The sequence below is a fragment of the Geotrypetes seraphini genome, chromosome 9 (genome assembly GCF_902459505.1).
Source record: "Geotrypetes seraphini chromosome 9, aGeoSer1.1, whole genome shotgun sequence".
Lineage (NCBI taxonomy): Eukaryota > Metazoa > Chordata > Amphibia > Gymnophiona > Dermophiidae > Geotrypetes > Geotrypetes seraphini.
The window spans coordinates 157,733,322-157,757,524 of NC_047092.1; the positions used below are offsets into that span (position 1 = coordinate 157,733,322).

The 24,203-nt window shown below is 39.8% G+C and overlaps 1 protein-coding gene across 1 annotated transcript in view; it reads right to left on the reverse strand.

The window, feature by feature from the left end:
- Positions 1–525: 525 nt before the first annotated feature.
- Positions 526–24,203, reverse strand: part of CLRN1 (clarin 1) — a 31,797-nt gene continuing 8,119 nt past the window's right edge. Inside the window, exons 2-3 of the mRNA XM_033957617.1 lie at positions 10,857–11,036; positions 526–788 (exon numbers count right to left, since the gene is read on the reverse strand). Of these exons, the coding sequence (XP_033813508.1) occupies positions 526–788; positions 10,857–11,036 (443 nt within the window). The remainder of the gene's footprint in view (positions 789–10,856; positions 11,037–24,203) is intronic.

Genomic DNA, 24,203 nt, shown 5'->3' on the forward strand with positions numbered 1-24,203 from the left:
TGCGCTGCTCCTGATGCTCATAGAGTTCCTATAAGCATCGGGAGCAGTGCGGCTCCCTGCACTAATAACTGCTATCACAGTTTAGTATGGGAGGGGGGTGTTAGATTTGGTGAAAGTGTTGCTGTGATTATTGTTTGTTTACACCATACTGTGTTTAATTGTCTTGAAGATTTCACAGTTATTTTAAGAACATGGTTTTCTGGAAGAAGTCTCTTGATTAGCCACTTGGTCCAGGCTACAGACCTTAAAATATTTGCCAATGATTACTTTTTAACTGGGTCTCTGATCCTTCACTGCTCTGGGGTAGGTTGGAAGAATAGCACTCACCTCATGTTACAGCTACTTCTAGTAAGTAGAATTTTTTCCCCCCCAAAAATATCTTTTTTAAAAAATGTGGATAACTCTTCATATTATCAAGAAAGACTGAATGGGGTAGTCAGATGCTGTTAGATAAGCCTCTCAATTATGAAACCTTGCCTTATAATATGAAAGATGACAGGTAAAAGACATGGAGAATTAAGTACTTCAGTACATGAGATCAATTGTCCCAGAAGTCTCTGAATCTTTAGATTTTGAGAAAGGAAACTGAAATCCAGCCAGACGTATTAGAAAGATATTTAAAAGGCGAACTAACGTGCAGGCAAAGATGATCCAGAATGACTTCCCAAACTGTTCACTGTGTGTCTGGAACATAAAACCTCCTTCTTTATAATTTGTAATTTTCTCCGAGAGATGGTGAATTTTAACTTCTGCAGAAAACAGGATCAATACGAGGCAGCCACAAGAGCCTGAAGGGAAAGCAGCAACAGAACAATGATCCATTTATTAGATGCCTTCTGAAGAAGGAATATAAAATTCTTATCGTAGTGATTTTATTTCCTTTCCAATTATCATCAAGTTTTACAGTGAAAAATGAAAGCAGTTCAATATGAATACATATATTGGTGCTATTATGCTTTATTTTTGAGTAGTATACAAAAAAATCTTTCAGTTAATAAAATATATGCAGACGAGAGTGAGTGAGCATGATATTAAGAATAATACTTCAATATTACAGCTGCTACACAATAGCCTTTATGAATTCAAGCTATAGTTGCTTGACAGGTGACAATTGTAATTACGTCTCTATCACTCTCCAATATCAGCTAGAGGAAGACAAATGTTAAAGACCATAAACATCCATTCCTTACTCATTCAACTGAATTAAAAGGCCATTTTTGGACGCCTTTATAACCAGAAGCCCATCATGCTCTGAGAGTTCCATCTCCAATAGAATCTAACCCATACCCGCCTAAAATTAATTCCAATCTCACCAGGTCCTACAATTAGGGCCTGTTTTACAAAGCTGCGCTAGCGGCTGCCATATGGCAACAGCCCCAAAGCCCTTTAAATCTCTATGGGCTTCGGGGCCGTTACCATGCAGCAGCCACTAGCGCGGCTTTGTAAAACAGGCCCTTAATCTTTTCCATCCCCACCCGTACCTGCAGGAGTCAATGCTATTCTGTTGCTTGCATCTCTGTTTCCTGCTAACCCCAACAGCCTCCCGTGGTTTTTGGGATGGTGTTCACTATTCAACCAATGAGTATTTCTTTTTGTTTATTTAGTTTTCAAATTAAATTACAAGAATCCTCTTGATACAGCAATATAGAACGTTATTCATGAAGACTACATATGACTTATTAGGATATAATAGTGATTAATAAATCACAACCAATATTGAAGAAAAATAATTAAAATGGTCCCAACAAGTCATATAAACATTGACAAATTATCTAAACTCTTCCTTAGACCCCTTTTGTCCTAAAGAGCTCTTATAATAACAAAATTAAATTTAAGGAAAAGGCTTAATGTGATTCATAACGGCCATTTTTTTATTTTTTTTTTACAATAACTTTTTTGCATCCAAAAAAGTTTGAAGCTGCTCTGGCATAAAGAAAACATATTTTGATAATTAAAAAAAATAATTAAAAAAAAAAAAAAAAAAAAAGAAAACATATTTTGTTCCAGCATATTTTATCTGACATTTACATGGATAACTTAGCAAGAAATTTGCACCCAATTTTACTGTTTCTTCCCGCATAGCAAGAAATAATTACTTTTGTAACATCCGGGAATATCCTAATTTATTGTCCCATAAACAAACTTTGGGGAGATCGAAAAAAAAGCCTTCATAATTAAGTTCAGGTCCTGCTCAAAGACCAATGAAACCACCAAAGTTCCTCTTTATTCAATTTCTTCTTTAGAATTTTCTAGTAATTCAGTTAAATTATTCAAGTCAATCCGCTGTTCTATTTCTTGTTGGTTATCTTGTGAGTTGTCTCTTTTATTAGGCAAGTAATAGATTCTGTTTATTGATGGAATCATTTCGGAGGTGAATTGCAAATTTTCTATTAGATATTTTTTAAACGATTCTATAGGAGTAGTTAATAATAGTTTAGGGAAATTAAGTACCTGTAGATTTAACCCCTTATTGTGATTCTCCAATTGCTCAATTTTTCTTTGCAAAAAAGACTCTCCGCCTCTTTTACAAAGCTGCCCTAGCGGCTGCGCTGCACTAATGGCCCCGAAGCCTATAGAGGTTTAAAGGGCTTCGGGGCTGTTGCTGTGCGGCTTTGTAAAAGAGGTCGTCTATCTTTAGCCACAGTCGCAGATATATTTTGTAAGGAAGATATTTCCTTACTCATTTGGTCAAATTTAGAGTCCGTTTCAGTTTTAATATTCTGTACTGAAAGAGAAAGTTCATCCAATTTACTCACAACTTTAGAGGTTTGAACGGCTGAACCAATGAGTATTTCAAGCCTCAGTCTGGTGTTCCCACTGCCTCCCTCCATCCATTCCAAGCCTCATTCTAGTGCTCCAATTGCTTCTCTCAGTGCATTCCTAGCCTCATTCTGGAGTCACCAGAGATTTTGACTACGCTCCCACAAGAATCCCGTGGCAACTTCTTCCATCCCAGTTGGATTCCCATGGCAACTTCTTCTATGCCGTTAGGAATCCTGAAACTCCCATTTCTGTGTAGCTCTCTATTTGAAGCAACTGGACATAAGTTAGATAGGTTTATTGACCACCAAGGGGTTTCATCGGCCTATTTCAGATTGCCTTTTACCATCCACTTCTGAAACTCATGTAATTTTTTGGGAAAAAGAAAAATTAATATATATATAGTAAATATTCAGTCAGCTGGGGTCAGCATGTTTTTGGCCACTGCTGGTAGTACTCCCAGATATTCAATGCCGGGCCATATCCAAGTACTGGCATGGAATACAGTGGTGCCTCGCATAACGAACGCCTCGCACAGCGAACGCTGCGCACAACGAACTTCTTGTCTTGATTCGTACAACGGACTTCGTTTCACACAACGAAGTCGCCCGAGCTGCATCCATGGACTAAAGTCAGCGGGCCGTTGCTTCGACTAATCAAGGCCCAAAGACAACGCACATTTGCTACATGAACAGAAATTGGCGTACCTATTTGTACAATAAGTTTTTGATAGAACATTGATATATCCATCCGTCTACTTCTCAGACTCTGCCCAGAAATAACAATCTACCCAGAAGTACCTTGCATAGGTCTTGCCTCTGCCTCGTCATTCTCTTGCCGCCGCCAGAGGAACCCGAGCGCTTTAGAAAATAGAACGAGCATGGTTGCTTTACAGCCGGCAGAAAAATCGACTCTAAGAGCACGCGCCAGCAACACACTCCGCACTACCAACTGCGCGCCGAGCAACAGAAACGTCAGGAGAAACTCCACCCACTCTGCGTGACCACGTATGACTCAAGACCCTCCCCCCCACCTTATCTTGGAAAATATCTCTCAACTCTTAGCGACGTTTCCTTTGAGCTGCGCACCATTTTTGAAGCTTTCCCATATCTTCACCTCCCACTGCCAGCCAAGACCTGCTGCTTCTGCTTTTCTAGATAAAAAGCGGAAGCGGCACAACGAGCTATAGTCACCGCGGGGGTGGACTCTTCACATGGTTGTAATACAGCTTATTATTTGAAACCATAGGGAGGTGCAGAGTAGAGAATGACAGGGGGACAAATTAAGCAGGGGATGAGAGGGAGGGAGAGAAGGGGAAATATTGGACAAGGGCAGAAGGGATGCTAAATCATAGGGTGACAGGCAGAGAGAGCAACAGGAAAAAGAGTGGAAGCAATCTTGAACCCTGAGGGTGAGGGAAGAGAGAGGTGGTGAGATGATTGATCATGGGGAGAGGGACAAAAGGGAATAGAGATGGGATAGGAAGATAGTGGAAGTAAAAGGACAGGGAGATGTATGTTTTTAGATGTATCTAAATAAAAATAACAAAAAATTTATCTTTTTTTATGTCATCTTAGCATATTTTATGCTACAGAACGAATTATTTTTTTTAACATGTATTGTTATGGGAAAACGCGTTTCACATAACGAACTTTTCGCATAACAAACTTGCTCCTGGAACCAATTAAGTTCGTTGTGTGAGGCACCACTGTATCCAGTTATACAAAGTCACATAACACTTATCTGGTTATGTGCAATATTCAAAACTTACTCCTCCTTTTATAAAACTGTAGTGCAGTTTTTAGCGCTGGCCGCGGCAGTAACAGCTCCAATGCTCATAGAATTCCTATAAGCGTTGGAGCTGTTACCACCGCGGCTGGTGCTAAAAATTGCGCTATAGTTTTGGTAAAAGGAGGGGTGGGGGTGGGGTTAACCAGGTAAGTTAAACCAGTTAAAAATAGATCTGTTTTATGTGGTTCTATTTGTTAAGGTTACCATATCCGGTTAAGTACTGAATATCAGCACTTAACTGGATAAGTGCCAACTCTGCCTCTGGACTGCCCACAAAATATCTGGTTTCAGCTTAGCTGCTAACTGAGTACTCATTTATTCAGCAACAGTATTTGGTTAAACACTCGGTTAATTCTGGACAAGCAATTTAAATAGCCAGGAACCACTCCTGTCTGTTTACATTGCTTTGAATACCAACCCTGTATATTTCTAGGATTGCTACTATTTGGGTTTCTGCCAGGTACTTGTGACCTGGATTAGCTACTGTTGAAAACAGACTACTAGGCTTGATGGACCATTGGTCTGACCCAGTATGACCATTCTTATCTATCTCATTTATAAATTAAAATGTACTTAAATCAGTGTGTTATCAAATATTCTGCAAGTGCCCCATCAATCCAGTTCTATATTTCAAGTTCTGTTACTTTAGAAATAGTACACCATGTCACAAAGTCCTCTAGCTCAGCGTTTCTCAACTTGGTCATAGAGTACCCCCTTGCCAGTCAGGTTTTCAGGATATCCACAATGAATATACATGAAAGAAATTTTGCATAGATTGGAGGCAGTATATGCAAATCAAGTTTTTGAATATTCATTGTGAATATCCTGAAAACCAGACCGGCAAGGGGGTACTCCAGGAATTATTATTATTATTATTATTATTAGGTTCTTATATCCCGCCATACCCAAAGAGTTCTAGGCGGTTTACATTCGTTACATTAGGATCCGGTCTGAACCCGGATTTACAAAAATTTTATCGGAATTGCAGGTAGCGCGGAAGGAGGCACAGGTTTATCGTAGTTGGGTTAGAGGATAAAATGGAGGGAGTGGGAAACCAGAAGAGGGGGGGGAGAGGGAGGTGGGGGTGGGGGGGTTGGAGTGTATGCGGGGAGTAAGGACTAAGGGTCTTGTTCGCGGAAGAGGTGTGTTTTGAGAAGTTTTCTGAAATCTAGGTAGGTCGGGGCCTCTAGCATCATTTGGGCTAGCCAAGGGTTCAGCTTGGCCGCCTGGAAGGCAAAGGTTTTGTCGATGAATCTTTTGAGCTGGCATGATTTTATGGAGGGGAAGGTAAACAACTGTTGAGAAATACTGCTTTAGCTTATGTCTCTCTGTACCTGTCTATGCTTCTGACTAAGCTGTAACTACCAAGAAACACACTTTACTGCACCTATAAGAGTGAAATGAAATTATGTCCATCAATAGGTTCTCTTCAAGTAACACTAAGGGCTCCTTTTACTATGCTGCGCTAGCGGTTTTAGGGCGCGCTTAGCGTGCACTACAATGCCGCATGTGCTAGACGCTAACGCCTCCATTGAGCCGGCGTTAGTTTTTCCACGTAGCGCGGGGGTTAGCGTGCGCTAATCTGCAGCATGCGCTAAAAACCCTACCGCAGCTTAGTATGAGGAGCCCTAACTTCATAGTCCAATCAAAAATCTATTTGGCATATTCATGGCAGCATTTAAACATTATATCAAATTATTCCATTCTAACTCGGCGTTCATCTCCTATGGTTGTACTGAATGTCATTGAAAAAAAAATCCACCAGTGTTCCCTATAATTTTACAAAACCTTCCAGTTCCCACCCCTGCTTGATGTTGTTATGTGATCTGCCATATGCGTTGATGATCTTCAAATACATGAATCTTTTGGATACAACACTCAATGACTGGTGCCTGAAATTTGGACATATGTATACAACTTCTGTTTTTAATGTCATGCCTTCATACTCTCAAAGTACAATGTAGTTGTTCATGCCCTCTCATATACATTAATGTCTCTCAAACCGCGTACCATGGCCATGAGAGATTCCAGAATTTTACTTTATTTAAAAAAAATTCCCTTCATAAGTAGACACTCGAATAGATGACATAAATGTCACCTATGCAAGAGTCTCTCAATGTTATTTTTTATGCAGTCGTTATCCTAACTTGAGCAACAAAGCAATCAAGGCTTCGTTATAGTTTGGATCTTCTTATCTTTGCGTACTTGAATTTTCATCTCTGACAAATTAAATCGAAAAAAAAAAGAGAATGACTGCAGAGGGTGGATGATTAAAAGAGCATTTGCTTGTTGTCTGTTGAGCCACATTTGAGTTAATTTGCACTTAAAAATAAGCACATCCATTGCATTGATTAATAATTCTATTCTATCTACTTTAGTTTCACTGTTGTTACAATTACCAATACGTAGGCTTATAGAACTTAAAAAAACTCTCAAATTTAATTTTTTGTTGGTTTTGCAATTTTATAATTTCAATTATAATGTGCTGCAAAAACCATATGCTCTGTTTAGTGTGCCAGAGCTAAAAATGTTTGAGAGACACTGATATACATCATCAAATTTGATTGGCAATCAATAAAAAATCTAGATCGCTATCACTTTCCATTTAAAGGTCTGGGCTCACAATTGATACTCACAAAACCCACAGATATTGCATCTCCGATTGCTCACTTATGAGAATTCCATAAGTCTTTTCTGTACAGTAATACTAATTTTACCTCTTTCTCCTTAATGTTCTTCCGTATGTATAGAAATAGATCTGCAGACTGATTGATTTGGATTTAGCTCACACCTTTTTCAGTAGTAGCTGAAGGTGAGTTAAGTTCAGGTGCACTAAGTATTTCTCTATCCCCAGAGGGTTCATAGTCTAAGGATGCAATTCTATAACTGGGTACCTAGAATTGCATGCCACTTGTGTGCATTATTGAGATCAATAATCAGCAGCGACAAGAATATATATTCACGAGGCACTATTTCATAAGGCAGAACCTAAATGCTACAGTGCATAATGCAAAGGGGCATATACAGTATAAGTGCAGAGTTTAGGTGGCCCAAACAACATGTACAACTTATAGAATACCGTTAAAAAAGATCTTGAAAATTTTACAAGATTCACAATGCAGATCCTTTTGCTTTCAGAATCTGTTAGGTCGTTGATTTAAATTATTATGAATTTTGGGCACAAAATAAATAATTGGAATCTGATAATTTTTTACCCTCCCCCCCCAAAAAACAAAAAAGTTCTCTTTTAGTTAGAAAGCCTTTAGACGGTTTCACTAGGATTTGGGCTCCTCTCGATAAGTTATGTATGGATTTAAATGTTAATCTCATACGACTCCCTCGTATATGACTTGAGAGTATGCAGCTTATTGTAATATTGTATTGTTTTCTTTGTACATTTGTATTTGAAAAATTTTCAATAAAATGTTGTAAATAAAAAAAAAGAAAGTCTTGAGCAAACCATCTTTTTAGCAGCACTTTAATTGCTTGTTGATATATTCTCCGGGATCTCTTAAAAACCTTCTGTAGAAGTTTCATCATCTAGCTCACATCCATTTCCATACATGTTATAATGCTCTTGTTTTGCTCTATGCTATGGCTGCACCTCAAATATTGTGTGCAATTCAGGTCGCCGTATCTCAAAAAAGATATAGCGGAATTAAAGGTACAGAGAACATAAGAATAGCCTTACTGGGTCAGACCAATGGTCCATCAAGCCTAGTAGCCCGCTCTCACAGTGGCTAATCCAGGTCACTAGTACCTGGCCAAAACCCAAGGAGTAGCAATGAAAATGATGGGATGGGATGCCTTCCCTATGAGGAAAAGTTAAAACAGCTAGGGCTCTTCAGCTTGGAGATAAGAAGGCTCATGGGTGATATGATAGAGGTATATAAAATACTGAGTGAAGTGGAAAGGATAGACGTGAATCACTTGTTTACTCTTTCCAAAAATACTAGGACTAGGAGGCATGTGATGAAGCTACTAAATAGTAGATTGAAAACAAACCGGAGAAAATATTTCTTCACACAACGTGTTATTAAACTCTGGAATTCATCATCAGAGATTGTGGTGAAATAAGTTAGCGTAGCAGGGTTTAAAAAAGGTTTGAATAATTTCCTAAAGGAGAAATCCATAGACTATTATTGAGATCGCTTGGGGAAATCCACTACTTATTCTTGGATAAGCATCACAAAATCTGTTTTACTACTTGGGATCTAGCTAGGGGACCTGGGTTGGCCACTGTTGAAACAGGATATTTGGTTTGATGGACCTTCGGTCTGTCCCAGTATAGCAATTCTTATGTACTTATAATATATTGTTGATCATTTGTTTTCTAACTTGATCAATTAATTCTGTAATTTGTAGTTTATCTAGACTGTTTTGTTTATCCTGGTAATATATAGAAATAAACAAAACATAAAGGAGATAAAAGGTGATGCCTTTATTATTGGACTAACTTAATGCATGTTTTGATTAGCTTTCAAAATATTTATCCTGGAAATGACCAGCTTTTTGAGATTGCAATCCACACTGGACCATGTGGGAAGGTAGCAGAATATCAATGTTCATATTATATTGCATTGTATTATAACTTCTCCATCTGGGTTAATTATCATCTCTCTGTCTTCTGCCAATTCTTTCAAGGCTACATGGTCTTTTTAGGGTAAATTATAAAAAGTCTTTATAGACTGACTTTCCAAAACCAAGCCTTTAAAAATAGCTATACTGGGAATGGTTTGTCCCCATGGAACCCATTGCAACAGTGACCACATACTGAGATTATCGCTGGCAACTGCTGGAAAACATGAACAAGTAATTTGAACTGAAGAGTTCCATTAAATTAATGGAACATAGTCCTGTTTTCAAAAGGATCATTTAACACAGTCGGATCAAAAGTTTATAATTTATTAAGGGCTACTTCTTATGCGTGTGTATGCTCTTTGTCTGATACATTTATGATCTCAATGGCCATGCAAAACATATTCGAGTCTGATCCTCTCTAGTCATCGAGAAATAGCCTTTCCTTGTTCAATTAAATCTTCATCAACGATCATGCAATCATAGGCCCTGAACCAAATATGGTACCGTGTTGATGGTGCACTAACAGAATATTTGACAACATGGACATTGACTTAAGCACATTTTCATTTTGCTATTTATATATGTAAATTAAAACATATATATTACATGAGCCTTGGGAGTAGACATTTAAAGACAATATTACAAAAGGACTGATAATTATGTGAAGGATAACCATTGGTGGTTGGTAATCAGTGAACTTATGGCTGGTGGTTCAAAGTATCATGTTTTTTTGGATAAGGGCCAGATTCTATAAATGGCACCTAAGCACGCCTACATTGTAGGTACCAGTAGACACAATTGTCAATCAACCATCTAGGTGTGTTTAGATGTCACTAGGTGTCCTAGAGGTAGGCACCAGTATATTAGAAAACAATCTATAATTGGCTAGACTGGATAAATTCCTCAGGGGGACTGTTTGGCCTTGAAAAATATAGAAATGTAAGCCTATTAGAAATATTAGCGGACATCATGAGCTCTTGGAATGTAAATGGGGGATTTCTAAGCTCAGGCAGCAACTCATGGGTGACCATACCCAGACAAAAGTCTAAATGAGCACTGCCTCATATATCATCTGGTCCTGAAAATGCTAGAAAAATCAAGGTTAAACAGTCACACCTGAGAAATTTAACTTTAAGACTATGTAGGCTCCCAAGAATCTTCCCTGTGAATGTAATAAAGTGCAAAGTATAATAAGGTGCAAAGTGCTATAGATAATCCAAACTAGAAAATTATAGATTGTTTTGTATATTGGAAGTATTGGCAACTGTTGTGTCCATAGGGTTACATTATTTTTGTACCAGTATATTAGGCCAGATTTTACCTGGCCTAATTTACCAGCGCCTAACTCAGATACCCAGCAATGCCTAAGTCAACAAAACCTGTTTTTCACCCCTAGCCACACCTACTTTCCAGGTAGGCATCATTGGGTGTTGGAGGGCACCTTGACATAGGCACGTGGAGCTCTTCTTAATTTAAAAAAAAAACTGATCAATTAACTTCAATGGTGCAGTTAATTACCACATCATTTAACTTAACTGAAACAATATGGGTTGCACCCAGATTTTAGTTAGGTGTCACTATATGTCCGCAATTAGAGTGCCTAGCGGCACCTAACTAGGGTGAACTTTATAAAATCTGGCCCTAAATGTTTTCAATTCAGCTAAAAAAAAACTGGCTAAAAAAAAATTAAATCAATAAATAAAAGCACAGTATAAGCTACTTACAGGAAATGAAGCTCCAAAGATAAAGGCCAAGTGGACCATGCAAAGCTTCGTAAGGATTGCCAAAGGCATTGAACATGAAAAAACCTGTTTCCACCAAAGCAAACACTGCGAGTGCAGCAGAAAAGAGGAGGACGCTGATGTGGATACTTGCAGGGATTATATTCAGCAAATCTGGAAAAACTAATTAAAAAAAATAGAAAGATAAGTCAATAATAATAATAAAATCTATTTTCTGCATTTTCCAATGTTCAAAGTGGGCTACAAAGGAGAAAAAGAAGTGGGAAGGGTCAATGGATTATCCAACGAACAAGCACAGCCAGCAGGATGATGTATTGCTGTTTATTAATATCCAAGGCGAATGAGCAAAACCCAACACAGTACTGTGTTTCGGCGCATAAAGTACGCCTGCATTGGGGGTACTGTGATATTAGTTCCGATAGTGAAGGGTAGAGTTTGACATAAAAAAGGATCTGAAATCCAATTCCGCAAGTGTCACACATCCAAAACACGCTAAGCAAACTGCATAGAACAGTTAAATAAAACAGCATTCATAGCACACATATAAAAGAGGCACTCTGGGAGTATGTGAGTGAAAATACACACATATGTGATGGGGGTGGGGGGACAAAATGTTTCTGTAGGTGTCCCACTAATACCTCAGCATAATACCATCATTTAAAAATAAGTAAGGATACATGAAAATATTTCTAAGTGTGTCAACACCTTAGTACTTGTCCTGAAAATTAGCGCAGTTTATATCAAGGGGTGAAGGGTCATGGAATTGATGGCACACTGAAAAATCTGCCATGACAATTGCGCCCCCCAAAATGCGCCCCGACAACTGTATGCACAGACAAATGCGTGCATGACAATTGTGCCCCATCAATTGCACTCTGTGAAATGCGCACACCAATCAGAATCTGCCATGCATGGATATCTGGAAGGCCCTGATTTGCTCAGACTCCTCAGGCCCCGTCCCTTGGGAGGGGCGTGAGGCGCCTACAGAGTCTGAGCAAATCAGGGCCTTCCAGATATCCACGTATGTAAATGGTTCCCATAATCATAATCTAAACCTTACCCTAACACTAGATAGCAAGTGAATATTTTAAGTGTAGTGGGCGGTCCCCTCACCCCCTTAAAAAGGAGGGTTGCTTTGTAACTCTCAAAAAGACAAAATAGTATCCACTATGGATTGTGAGTGCAATTGTCAGGGAGTGCAATTGTCGGGGCGCATTTGACGGGTCACGTCCCATTCAGTGCACACTTTTGTCGTGTGCGTAATTGTCAGGGCGCAATTCTTGTGCACGCATTTGGCAGGATTTGATGTACCACCTTTCACTGGGTACAACCAAAGCGACTGACTTACATTATAAGCAGGTATTTTTTTTCTGTCCCTAACCTAAGTCTTATACCTCATGGGCAGGTCCTTTGGCTCATAGAGGGCTCAACTGAGATTTTACCTATTAGTTTCCTAGGCACAGTTTTACATAAGTCTCTTCTCTCTCATTTATTTATTCATTTTAATTATTCTCTTTAACCCAGCATTGGTGCTCTGACATATATAAAACTCTAGATACACCAGCCATAGACCTGGTATAACTATGGTCCCACAAATGTGGCAAGGATGTGCATAACTGACAGCATTCTGTAAGTTACATATGTAAGTGGCAGCCCCTCCCATGTCTCACCCATTTATACACCTCCTTTTAAATTACGCAGTATGCAACTTAAGTGCACCATTACAGAACAGAATCTCAGAGTCTCTTTATTGCCATTTTTAGCGTCTAAGTTACAGTAGAGGTGTGCATGAGGATGGGACAATGGGAAACCCATGGAAATCCATAGGGATCTGCAGTGTTGGTAAGAAAAAAGTTCTTAATACTACAGGGATTAATTGCGTTCAATACTTAATTGAAATGTTAATTTGCTCTTTCGTTAATTGCTCTTTTGTCTACTTTTATTTTACCTATTTATTTGTCTTTCGATTCCTGTTGTGTTTTACCTTTAATTGTTGATTCTTTCCTATCTAAGATTGTATTTCTATCCCACCTTTCCTATTGTATTCTTGTCTTATCTTAATTAGTTTGTTTTGTGACTTATCCCCTTGTTAATTATATGGCCTATTTTATGTATATTTTAGACAATTTATTTTATCAATTTGTACATCGCTTAGAATTTGGAATAGGCGATTAATCAAATAATAAATAAACTTGAAACTTGAGGGATGGAAACGGACAGGTCCAAAGTGAATGAGGATGTGAGGGGATGGATCAGAAATTCCACTGGATACCAATGGATCGGAAATTCCACTGGTTACCAATGGAATTTAGGATCAACTAGAAAGATTTTGACATTGGCACATAGAGCATTGTTTGAGCTACAACCGTTATATCTTTCTAACCTGGTGTTATTTGATGCGCCTAGGCGTTTATTAAGATCCTTGAATGATACTAGAGTTGTTGTGCCCCATATTTCAAAGGATCATCTTGCCTCGACTAGAAATTGTGCATTTTTTAAAATTTGTCCCAATATTATGGAATAGTTTGCCTGTAGAAATGAGAAAGGAAGAATCTTTTATTCAATAAGGTGTGGAGCCCATTGACTGCATATGTTGAATTGCAATGAATGTCAGGTTTCTCCCTTTTTACAGATTCCTTACACATCCAGGGGGTGGGTGGGGTGGGGGGGAGGAGAAGGTATTTGGGATTGCTAAAGGTATTTATCTATAATATTGCAATATATGCGCATATGCAGTGTAATAGTTATGTGAGGAAGGGAGGAGAAAAGGATTGGTAATGTATTAAATTTGTGCATTTTATGTGCGTTATGTTTAATGCTCATGTTTAATAATAGTTGTATTGAACTGTCAAAATTTGAAAATCAATAAAGAATTAAACACAAACAAAATTTCAAAAGACATTTAAAGGCATATTTTTTCAACTGGCCTTTTTAAATTGATGAGATGAATTTGGGACTGCAGTCTGCATTTATATAATTTTTAAATTTGTATTAATTAATTTTTTAATTTTTTGTTTTTGAATGTTATAGGATATTATGTATGAGAAATATTACTCTTCTTATCTTTTTCTTTTCTATTTAAATGGAGTTCTTTTCATAATTATGATTAAGTTATATTATAAACCGCTTTGATCCTTTTTGGTTGTATATGCGGTATATAAAGATTTAAATAAACATAAACATTGGGGAAGGGAAAGGACAGGAATCAGATTATGGCCTCAGGCATATCTCGATTCGGAAACCTGAAACACAAACACCTCAACTAAAAAAATAAAATTAAAAAAGAATCAAAAGAAGAGTCCATGCTAATAATAATAAAAAAAAAAATTGTTTTGTATATTTAACAAAGAAATGCCTATTGGAAATGTATCTGTGAGGAATTGCAGAGATAAAAAAAAAAAAAAAAATCTAGTGGGTTGAAAGGGAAATCTGTTAAATATGACAAAACATGGGCCCTACTTCCACTATAGTTTTGAACTCTCATGCCATTGTGATTGTGCAATTTTGTTGGTTTGTTTGAAAGATTTCAGGAATAACTGAAAGGTATTGAATGAATCCCAACCAAATCTAAGATGCTGCTATCCATGGAGCCCTGGTGGTTGTGGGGGGGAGGGGGGAGCTGCCGAGGAGGATAGGCTGTGGATCAGCAGTGATGGTGCCAACTGTGAGGACTCAGGAAAGTGAGATCCCATAAGAACATAAGAATAGTCTTACTGGGTCAGACCAATGGTCCATCAAGCCTAGTAGTAGCCCGTTCTCAAGGTGGCCAATCCAGGTCATTAGTACCTGGCCAAAACCCAAGGAATAGCAACATTCCATGCTACCGATACAGGGCAAGAAGTGGCTTCCCACATGTCTGTCTCAATAACAGACTATGGACTTTTCCTCCAGGAAATTGTCCAAACCTTTCTTAAAACCAGCTACGCTATCCGCTCTTACCACAACTGCGTTCAGAGAGCTTAACTATTCTCTGAGTGAAAAAAAATGTCCTCTGGTTTTAAAAGTATTTCCTTGTAACTTCATCGAGTGTCCTCTAGTCTTTGTAATTTTTGACGGAGTGAAAAATTGATCCACTTGTACCCATTCTACTCCACTCAGGATTATGCAGACTTCAATCATATCTCCCCTCAGTCATCTCTTTTCCAAACTGAAAAGCCCTAACCTTTTTAGTCTTACCTCATATGACAGGAGTTCCATCCCCTTTATCATCTTGGTCACTGTTCTTTGAACCTTTTCTAGTGCCGCTATATTTTTCTTGAGATAAGGAGACCAGAACTAAATGCAATACTCCAGATGAGGTAAGGCAAAGGGGATACATGACACATGACTGCAGTTTATGGCGAGTCCCCCCCCCCCATCATCCTACAAAGTAAAATTTTGGAGCAAGCAGTTTAAGTGGGGTAGAGAGTCCATTGAAGATGACCCTCACACTGGACAGCCTGTGGAAGCAACTTCCACAGCAATGTGCAAGAAAATTTAATTTTGTCAGACAGATGAATTAAGGTTTCCCAAATAGCTGAAGAAATGGGCATCTCAGCAGTTTGAAAAATAATTCATTAAAACTTGGGCATGTCCAAGATTAGTGCAAGATGGGTTCCAAGAATACTGATGCCATGTCAGAAGGTCACAAGGCTCCAGTGTTGTCAGGAGAACTTGGAGATGCTCTGTGAAGACCAAGTGAATTTTTTACCATTATTTGGCGACTGGAGATGAAACTTGGGTCTATCACAGAGATCCTGAGTCCAAAACTGAGTCGATGCAGTGGAAGCACAAGTTACCCAACACCCCAAAAAAGTTTAACACAGAAAAATCTGCAGGCGAAATCATGGCAACTGTATTCTGGGATAATGAAGGACTTTTGCTTCTGGAGTTCATGCCACAGGAAGACAACCATAACCGGGGGGAATTACACCAACACAATGATTGCTTTGCGAGATTAGGGAGAAAAGAGGAGGAAAACTCACAGCAGGCGTGCTGCTTCTTCATGACAATGCTCCAGTGCACATGTCACGACAATCACAGGCTGCCATCTGAGAATGTGGGTTTCAGCAGCTGAACCATCTACTCTACAATCCTGTCCCGGATCCCTTGGGTTATTTCCTGTTCCGAGTTTTGAAGAAATCTCTCCTTGGACCGTGATTTTCAAGTGATAAAGCTGAGAAGGAAAGTGTGACGTCCTGGTTTGAAGGTCAAACAGAAGAATTCTTTTCAAAGGGGTTAAAGTCATTGCAGGAAAAGTGGATGAATTGTATGTAGCTATCAGGGGACTATATTGAAAAATAAAACAACTTTTTTTTTGAAAACTCTTTTCTTTCCTACTTAGATAAATTATTGAATGCCTCTTATAACATCAGGTGAAAACACATTGAGTTGTTTTCCCTGGGCCAGAGAACATGAAAGGCATCCCATCAAATATGTTGAGAGACATTTCAGTATTCTGTGCTACTACAGTCCTGCTGCTGGCTAAAAGTAAAAGCACTAATTAATGCAAAGAAAATTACACAAAAAAATATCTACACAGTGTTATTTCATGTACTGCAAGCAAGATATTTGCATTACGCTTTAAAATGGAACACCATTACTCAATTGTTGGCCACATTTAACCTGTATTAATATTTAGCCAAAGCCTGTTCAATTTATCTGGTGGTGCAGAAAGCTTTTTTGTAAAAACCAAACGCATGGTCTTCTTTTTAAATTAGATTTCCTGGTAGTGAACAGTGAGATATTAAGTAATCACTCATATTGCATTGTCTTTCATTCAGAACACCCAGGGATAAATAGCCCTGAATAGCCCACATCAGTGGCATTGACAGAAAGGACTAATTTTTTGTTGAGGTCTGAGGTTAACATGAGTGGGCACAAAACAGTATGAGTGCTTTCATTGTGCCCAGTTCTCCTTTCATTGGCTCGTGCTGCTGCTGCTGAGATGGTGAACCTGACCACAAAGTAGAGAACGACACGGGGACAAATTTTTCCACATCCCCGCAGGAATTCAATTTCCCCCGTCCCCACGAATTTTGCCGCCGTCCCCGTCCAATTTCTGTAAGCTCTGCCTTAACTGCACAAGCCTCGAACACTTCTGGTTTTTTAAGTGTTTGAGGATTGTGCAGATGAGGACAGAGCTGGCAGGGACGGGACGGGAAAATGAGTTCCTGCGGGGACGAGGGAAAATTTGTCCCCGTGTCATTTTCTACTTGGGAGAACAGTATAGAAAATTGAATAAATATATAGTGTGAAAAGTTTCAGCCTCTGTTAACCAGAGCTGGTTTTGTGACATCATAATGCCTCATTCCACCAGTGCCTAAGAGCCATCCTCATCAGTGATATCACAATGGCTTGATTGTCCTATAGTTGACTCACTTTTATTGCATTTTGATTTCTAGAGTGGTACAGTGTACTGTAGAGAATAACACGAGGACAAAATTGTCCCCCTCCCTGCAGAAACTCAATTTCCCCATCCTGTCCCCATGAGTTTTTGTTGTTGTCCCTGTCCCATTTCTGTAACCGCACAAGCCTTGAACACTTATTATTTTAAAGTGTTTGATAGGACAGAGTACGGTATTGGGGTTCAAGAAGGGATTAGATGATTTCCTGAAGGAAAAGGGGATAGAAGGGGATAGATCAGTGGTCTCAAACTCAAACCCTTTGCAGGGCCACATTTTGGATTTGTAGGTACTTTGAGGGCCTCAGGAAAAAAAAATAGTTAATGTCTTATTAAAGAAATGACAATTTTGCATAAGATAAAAACTCTTTATAGTTTATAAATCTTTCCTTTTAGCTAAGTCTTGATAATAATATTGTAATTTATAGCTAAAGAGACATATGATCAAGAAACTGTTTTATTTTACTTTTTATGATTATGATAAACATACCGAGGGCCTCAAAATAGTACCTGGCGGGCTGCATGTGGCCCCCGGGCCGCGAGTTTGAGACCACTGGTATAGATAGAGGATTACTATACAGGTCTTGGACCTGATGGGCCACCGCGTGAGCGGACTGCTGGGCATGATGGACCTCTGGTCTGACCCAGCAGAGGCACTGCTTATGTTCTTATGTTTGAGGGCTTATGCAGATGAGGACAGAGCTTTCAGGAATGGGGCAGGCACAGGAAAAGAACTTGCCGGGATGGGACAATGAGTTCCCGCGGGGACGGGGAAAAATTTGTCCCCCGTGTCACTCTTTGCCCCAAAGTGAGGAGAGGGTGGGTCATGACCCACTCATGGTTACATATTAACCAGGATTGTTTGTAATGTACATTGGCTTGTTCAGCCCACATGTATTAAAGCTAACTGTAGAATTTCCCTTTTACTGTAAAACTATCAGCTCCAAACTCTCCCTATTTTTGCTCTTTGTGTGGTTAGCTAAGCTGGAGTAAAGCAGCATATACACATTTGGCAATCAAATGCACACATGCTGATTCCTGCATCGGAATAAGGGACCCTTTTACTACAGTTCGCTAAGCCATTAATGCTTGCGAAAAGTTAGTGCGAGAGAAAAAAGGTTAACACATAAACATGTTAAAGTGTTTTGTGGTACTTTGCCTATTTTTGTGCACTATTTACATTTTCTTCAGATATTTTTGGGAGGGGTCATGGCTATTGTTCCCTCTAAGCTGAGTGGGTGTCCTCAAATCGCATTGCTAACAGTGAAGGGTGATGCTTCAAAATTGTGCTTTCAATCACAATGGACATGGGACGGATACGAATGAAGGAAGAGCATTTCCCCCCCCCATTTTTGTACTTCTGTCCTATTATACACTGTACTTCTCCCCTCTCCCCTGCTCTGCTCATTTTCGTAAGTCTTGTTATTGTTCTGTCTCAATTACGTTTCCCCTAAATTTTAGAAATTTTGTAATATGACCATGTCAACCGCCTAGACAATTATTTTAGGTGGTGTATCAAATTTTAAATAAAGCTTGGAAACAGGTAGGTTCTCTGGAGCCTGATACAACTTGCCTGTCCCTCCCTACTGAAAATGTGATAGTGAAACAGCACCTCTCATTGGCAGGAATGTATGTGGAGGACTCTCACTCAGCTTAGAGGGAATAATGGGCATGGCATGAGCAGGGAATAGCTGTGTTTGCGTTAACCAGTTGGCACATTATGATTAGTGCACATTAACTGGTTAATGCAGAGTTAACACATGGGGATTTAGTGCCACCTACATGGAAGGCAGTAAGTTCTCCTGTTATGATTTTGCAGATAGCACATACTAATGGCATGCAACTTATTATTTCTATAGCACTGAAAGGTGTACACAATGCTGTGCATTTAACAAGCAATAGTCCCTGCTCTGTAGAGCTTATAATCTAATTTGAACAGACAGGACATAGATGGTTGGGGAGTTTCTTGCAGAGAGAATGATAGGATGGACATAGATATCATACGGTGAGTGGGAGTTAGGTGTTGAAAGCAGCAAAATATGGCAATGGAAGGGAAGATCCAGAGATGGATGGTGAGCACAGAGAAAAAAGTAAATGTCAAATGGGCAGGAGACCCTGGCAAGCGAGTTAACAGAATTCAAACAGAAACCAGAGCCTGGGACCAACATGATTTGAATAATAAAGTGACCAGACAACAAAAGGGAGAAAAAAAAATTTTTATTTTCTATTTTGTGATTACAATATGTCAGATTTGAAATGTGTATCCGGCCAGAGCTGGTGTTAGACAGCAAGTGTGAGCTAGGACCTAACAGAGAGAGGAAAAGTCTTTTTTGTTTATTTTGTTTACACCACAGCGCCAGCATGGGCTTGGAGAGGTTGAAAATATTGTAACACTGTGAATGCTAAACTGTAACCCATTCTGAGCTCTCTGGGGAGGACAGACTATAAAAATAAAGAAAATTACTAAAAATATATTTTTATATTGTGTGTGTGTGTGGGGGGGGTGTTGTTATAAAATGATCGGCCCTGGGTGTCACATACCCTGGATACGCCACTGGTGTGGATAAGGGCTTTGGTTGTGTGCTCAGATAAGAGAGGTCGGATTTTTGTAATATTATAGAGGAGGAAACGACAGGCTTTAGCGGTTTGCTGGATCTGGATGAAGAAAGAGAGAGAGGAGTCAAAAATGATGCTGACAGGACAGGGGGGAGGAGAGTGTTGTCCACAGAAACAGAGAAAGGGGGGAGTGGAGAGGTGGGTGTAGGTGGAAAGATAAAGAGCTTATTCTTAGCCATCTTCAGTTTTGGGTGGCGGTGAGACAGCCACGCAGCAATGTAGGACAAGCAGGCTGAGATTCCGGCCTGGATTCCTCTAGAGATGTCTGGTGCGGAGAGATAGATCTGGGAGTCATCGGCATAGAGATGATATTGAAAGCCATGGGAGGAGATCAATGCACCAAGGGAGTGTGTACATATGGAGAAAAGGAGAGGGCTCAAGATAGAGCCTTGAGGTACACCAATTGAGAGTGGGATAACAGTGGAGGAGGATCCATCTTTGCAAACAAGGAGAGATAGGAAGAAAACCAGGAGAGAGCAGAACCCTGGAATCCCAGTGAGCATGAACTGCAAATCAAAACAAGTGTCACTTTAAATCTGGGTTTAGCGCATGGGAAAGTCCCGGGTTAGAATCCGCTAAGCCCAGATTTTAACACACATTTGTAAAAGTGACCATAGAAATACCTCTTTTTAAGTAAGCTAAAAGCATGAGTACTACAGAGGACCATGCGGTCTTAAGCTGGACACAGGAGGGCAAGTTTCTGACAGGCCAGCTCACCTAACAAATGACTATGGCATAGTGTCTGGGGGGGGGGTCGGGGGTTTGGGGGAATCAATGGGGCCTGGCGGTAGGAGTGGGCATCCCTCCTGCTTCGCAGATGTGTATGAGGGGGGGTCCTCTGCCAACTCAGCTGATCATGGCAGGTGTATTTTCCCTCTAATCAGCTGAGCCGGAAGGACTCCCTGAAGCCGCGGATTCCCTCGCTGTGATCAGCTGATGGCAACAGATCCCTCGGCAAAGATAGGCAGCTGAGCCGTGACATGGGCGCCGGTTAGAGAATCAGGGGGTAAGACAGATGTGATTCTGTCTAGGACACTGGTATGTGATACTCAGCCGCTTCTTAGGTACCTGCTGAGACCGGAGTCCTATACAGAATCAGCCCCTTAATTCCCAGTGTCATGGATATTGCCACAAAAGCAATGCAGTTCTCATTCCTCTGCCCGTTAATGTAGGTTAGAGAAAGCAGCGTTATGAGAGCTCCTCTTAATTTATGATGACCACATCCTGGTGTGCATAACTGAATTTTATTGGCAATTTGCCTTGGACAGCACATTCATAGTTACAATGCCATTAAAATTTTATAGGCGACATATCAGGAAAAATGGAATGCAACTGCACTGTTGTCCTGAAAGAAAGGAAACATTCTTTCTTTGTAATGAATGAATTTGTGTGTTGGGTATGAACGCCTATGACCTTTAGAAAAGGACCGGATGACCCAGAAACTGACGGCAGTCAGCTGGTGTAAGTGAAGCAGAAGACTTTTCCCACCCAGCACCTCAGGGACTGCTGGCTGAACAAATTCTCTCTTTATTTTTATTTTTTATTTTTAAATAACCAAAGAGATCTATTAGTCACTAGGGAATATTTAATGGGAGAAAATGCTGAATTTAATCATCTAACCTAGTTTGCAAGGTCTGTTTTCACTCACACACCATGGTCCAGAGATATACGTTGCAGACACAAAGGCATCCATCGCATATAATGGAAACACTTGCCAGCCCATTTATGAGATGTGACAAAATACAGACCCTTTATTTGTGCACTTATGGAGACATGGATGATACACGATAATATCCCTCAGCAGGAAACTACCAGTCAGGCATAAACATTACACAACTGTTGGGTTATCCATCAGCTGTCTGTGTCTATTTCAGTGCTATCCTAAGTGTGCATTTATACTTCTGAGTGACAGCCTGCTCTCACTGTCATAGAGGGGAAATTAGAGATTTGTTATATGCAAGGGAGTGAGATCTCCTGAAGAGCTGACTTTGAAATGGGGGTTCAGGTAGTTCTATGAGAATTCTCCTTAGACTTCTACCTAGGGTTACTATATGGCTCCAGAAAAAGGAGGACGGATTGAGTCATCTGGGTTTTACTTCTACTGAAAGCAATGGAAGTAAAACACGGATGTCTCATCATAAATCAATCTGTCCCCCTTTATCTGGAACCATATGATAACCTTACTTCTAGGGCTGGCCTGACCACTAGGCAGTCACCTAGGGCAGCAGCAGCTACTGGGGGTGTCAAAGAGTAACTGCAATCGAAGTAGAGCAGTAGGTCCCGACAACCGCACGAAATCAAGGAATTAAAAATCAAATTGTCCATTTATCCAGATTATTCTGGGAGGGCATCATAATTGTTTGGGGGGGGGGAGGTGCAAGGCTTAAGGTTATCCTTGCATCAACTCTGCAGTAGGTCATAATAATGACAGACTGCTGCGGAGCAGAGGTGATCTTTAATGCAGATTTTGCCACTGAGATCAGTAAAACATGTGAAAGGCAATTCTATAATTGGGCAAAAGTATTTACATGTTCCTTACAGGCATAAGTGCTGGTATTAGAAACATAGAAACATGATGGCAGATAAAGGCTGGTAAGTGTGCACTTGCAGTATACACATAAATGTACAGAATACATGGGCAGACTGTATGGGCCATTTGGCCTTTATCTGCCATTATGTTTCTATGTAACAGGCATGGCATATAAACACGAGTGGTATACACATGGGCAGAGCAAATCTCCCACTTGCTCACATAACTTAAAGAACACTATATTTATGTGCCTACCTGTCTCATTTATGTGACTACAGTCTATGGAAGGTGTGCTGATAGAGGGTTCTGGTAGAATTCTATAAGTCCAGTATCTTGTTTCCAATAGTGGCCATCCCAGGAAGGATAGAGACTTATAAAACCAGAGTCTGTAGTCAGAAACAAGGGCAACCTATCTTTTTCACTGACAGGTTTATGAAAAGGATTAAATCTGATATATATTTTATCTGTTAAGTGTTAGCTTTTAAGGGGCCTATTTACTACTCTGCATTAATTATTATTGGAGCAATCAATGAAACATAGAAACATGACAGCAGATAAAAGCCAAATGGCCCATCCAATCTACCCATCCGCAGTAACCGCTATCTCTTCCTCTCTCTAAGAGATCCCAGGTGCCTATCCCATGCTTTCTTGAATTTAGACACAATCTCTGTCTGCAGCACCTCTTCCAGGAGACTGTTCTACGCATCTATCATCCTTTCTTTAAAAATATATTTCCTTAGATTACTCTGGAGCCTATCACCTCTTAATTTCATCCTATGCCCTCTCATTCCAGAGCTTCCTTTCAAATTAAAAGGGACTCGACTTATGCACATTTATGCCATCATATCTCCCCTTTCCTGCCTTTCCTCCAAATATATATATTGAGAACTTTAAATCTGTCCCCATATGCTTTATGATGAAGACCACGCATCATTTTAGTAGCCTTCCTCTGGACCGATTCCATCTTTTTTTATATATCTTTTTGAAGGTGCAGTCTCCAGAATTGTACACAATATTTTAAATGAGGTCTCACCAGTCTTATACAGGGGCATCAATACTTCCTATTTCCTACTGGCTATACATCTTCCTATGCACCCTAGCATCCTTCCAGCTTTTGCCGTCACCTATTCAATCTGTTTGGCCACCTTAACATCATCACATGCAATCACACCCAAGTCCTGCTTTTCTGTCATGCACATAAGTTCTTCACCCCCTAAACTGTACCGTTCCTTCAGGCATTTGCAGCCCAAATGCATGACCTTGCATTTATTAGCATTAAATTTTAGCTGCCAAAATTCAGACCATTCTTCAAGCTTCGCTAGATTTTTCTTCATGTTATTCACTCCATCCGTGATGTCTTACTCTATTGCAGATTTTGGTATCATCCGCAGAGAGGCAAATCTTACCTGACAGCCGTTTAGCAATATCACTTATAAAAATGTTAAAAAGAACAGGCCCAAGAACAAAACCTTGAGGTACATCCCTTTCCTTGGTGACATCCCTTTCCTCAGAGCAATCTCCTTTGACCACTACCCTCTGTCATCTTCCACTTAACCAGTTTCTGACCCAGCACATCGCTTTGGGGCCCATCCTGAAGGCACTCAGTTTATTTATTAGATGTCTGTGTGCAGGCTTTCCTAAAATCTAAATACACCATCTAGTGCAGTGGTCTCAAACTCAAACCCTTTGCAGGATCACATTTTGGATTTGTAGGTACTTGGAGGGCCTCAGAAAAAAAAATAGTTAATGTTTTATTAAAGAGTTTGAGACCACTGAGTTAAGGGGAATGGTTAATCTGCTG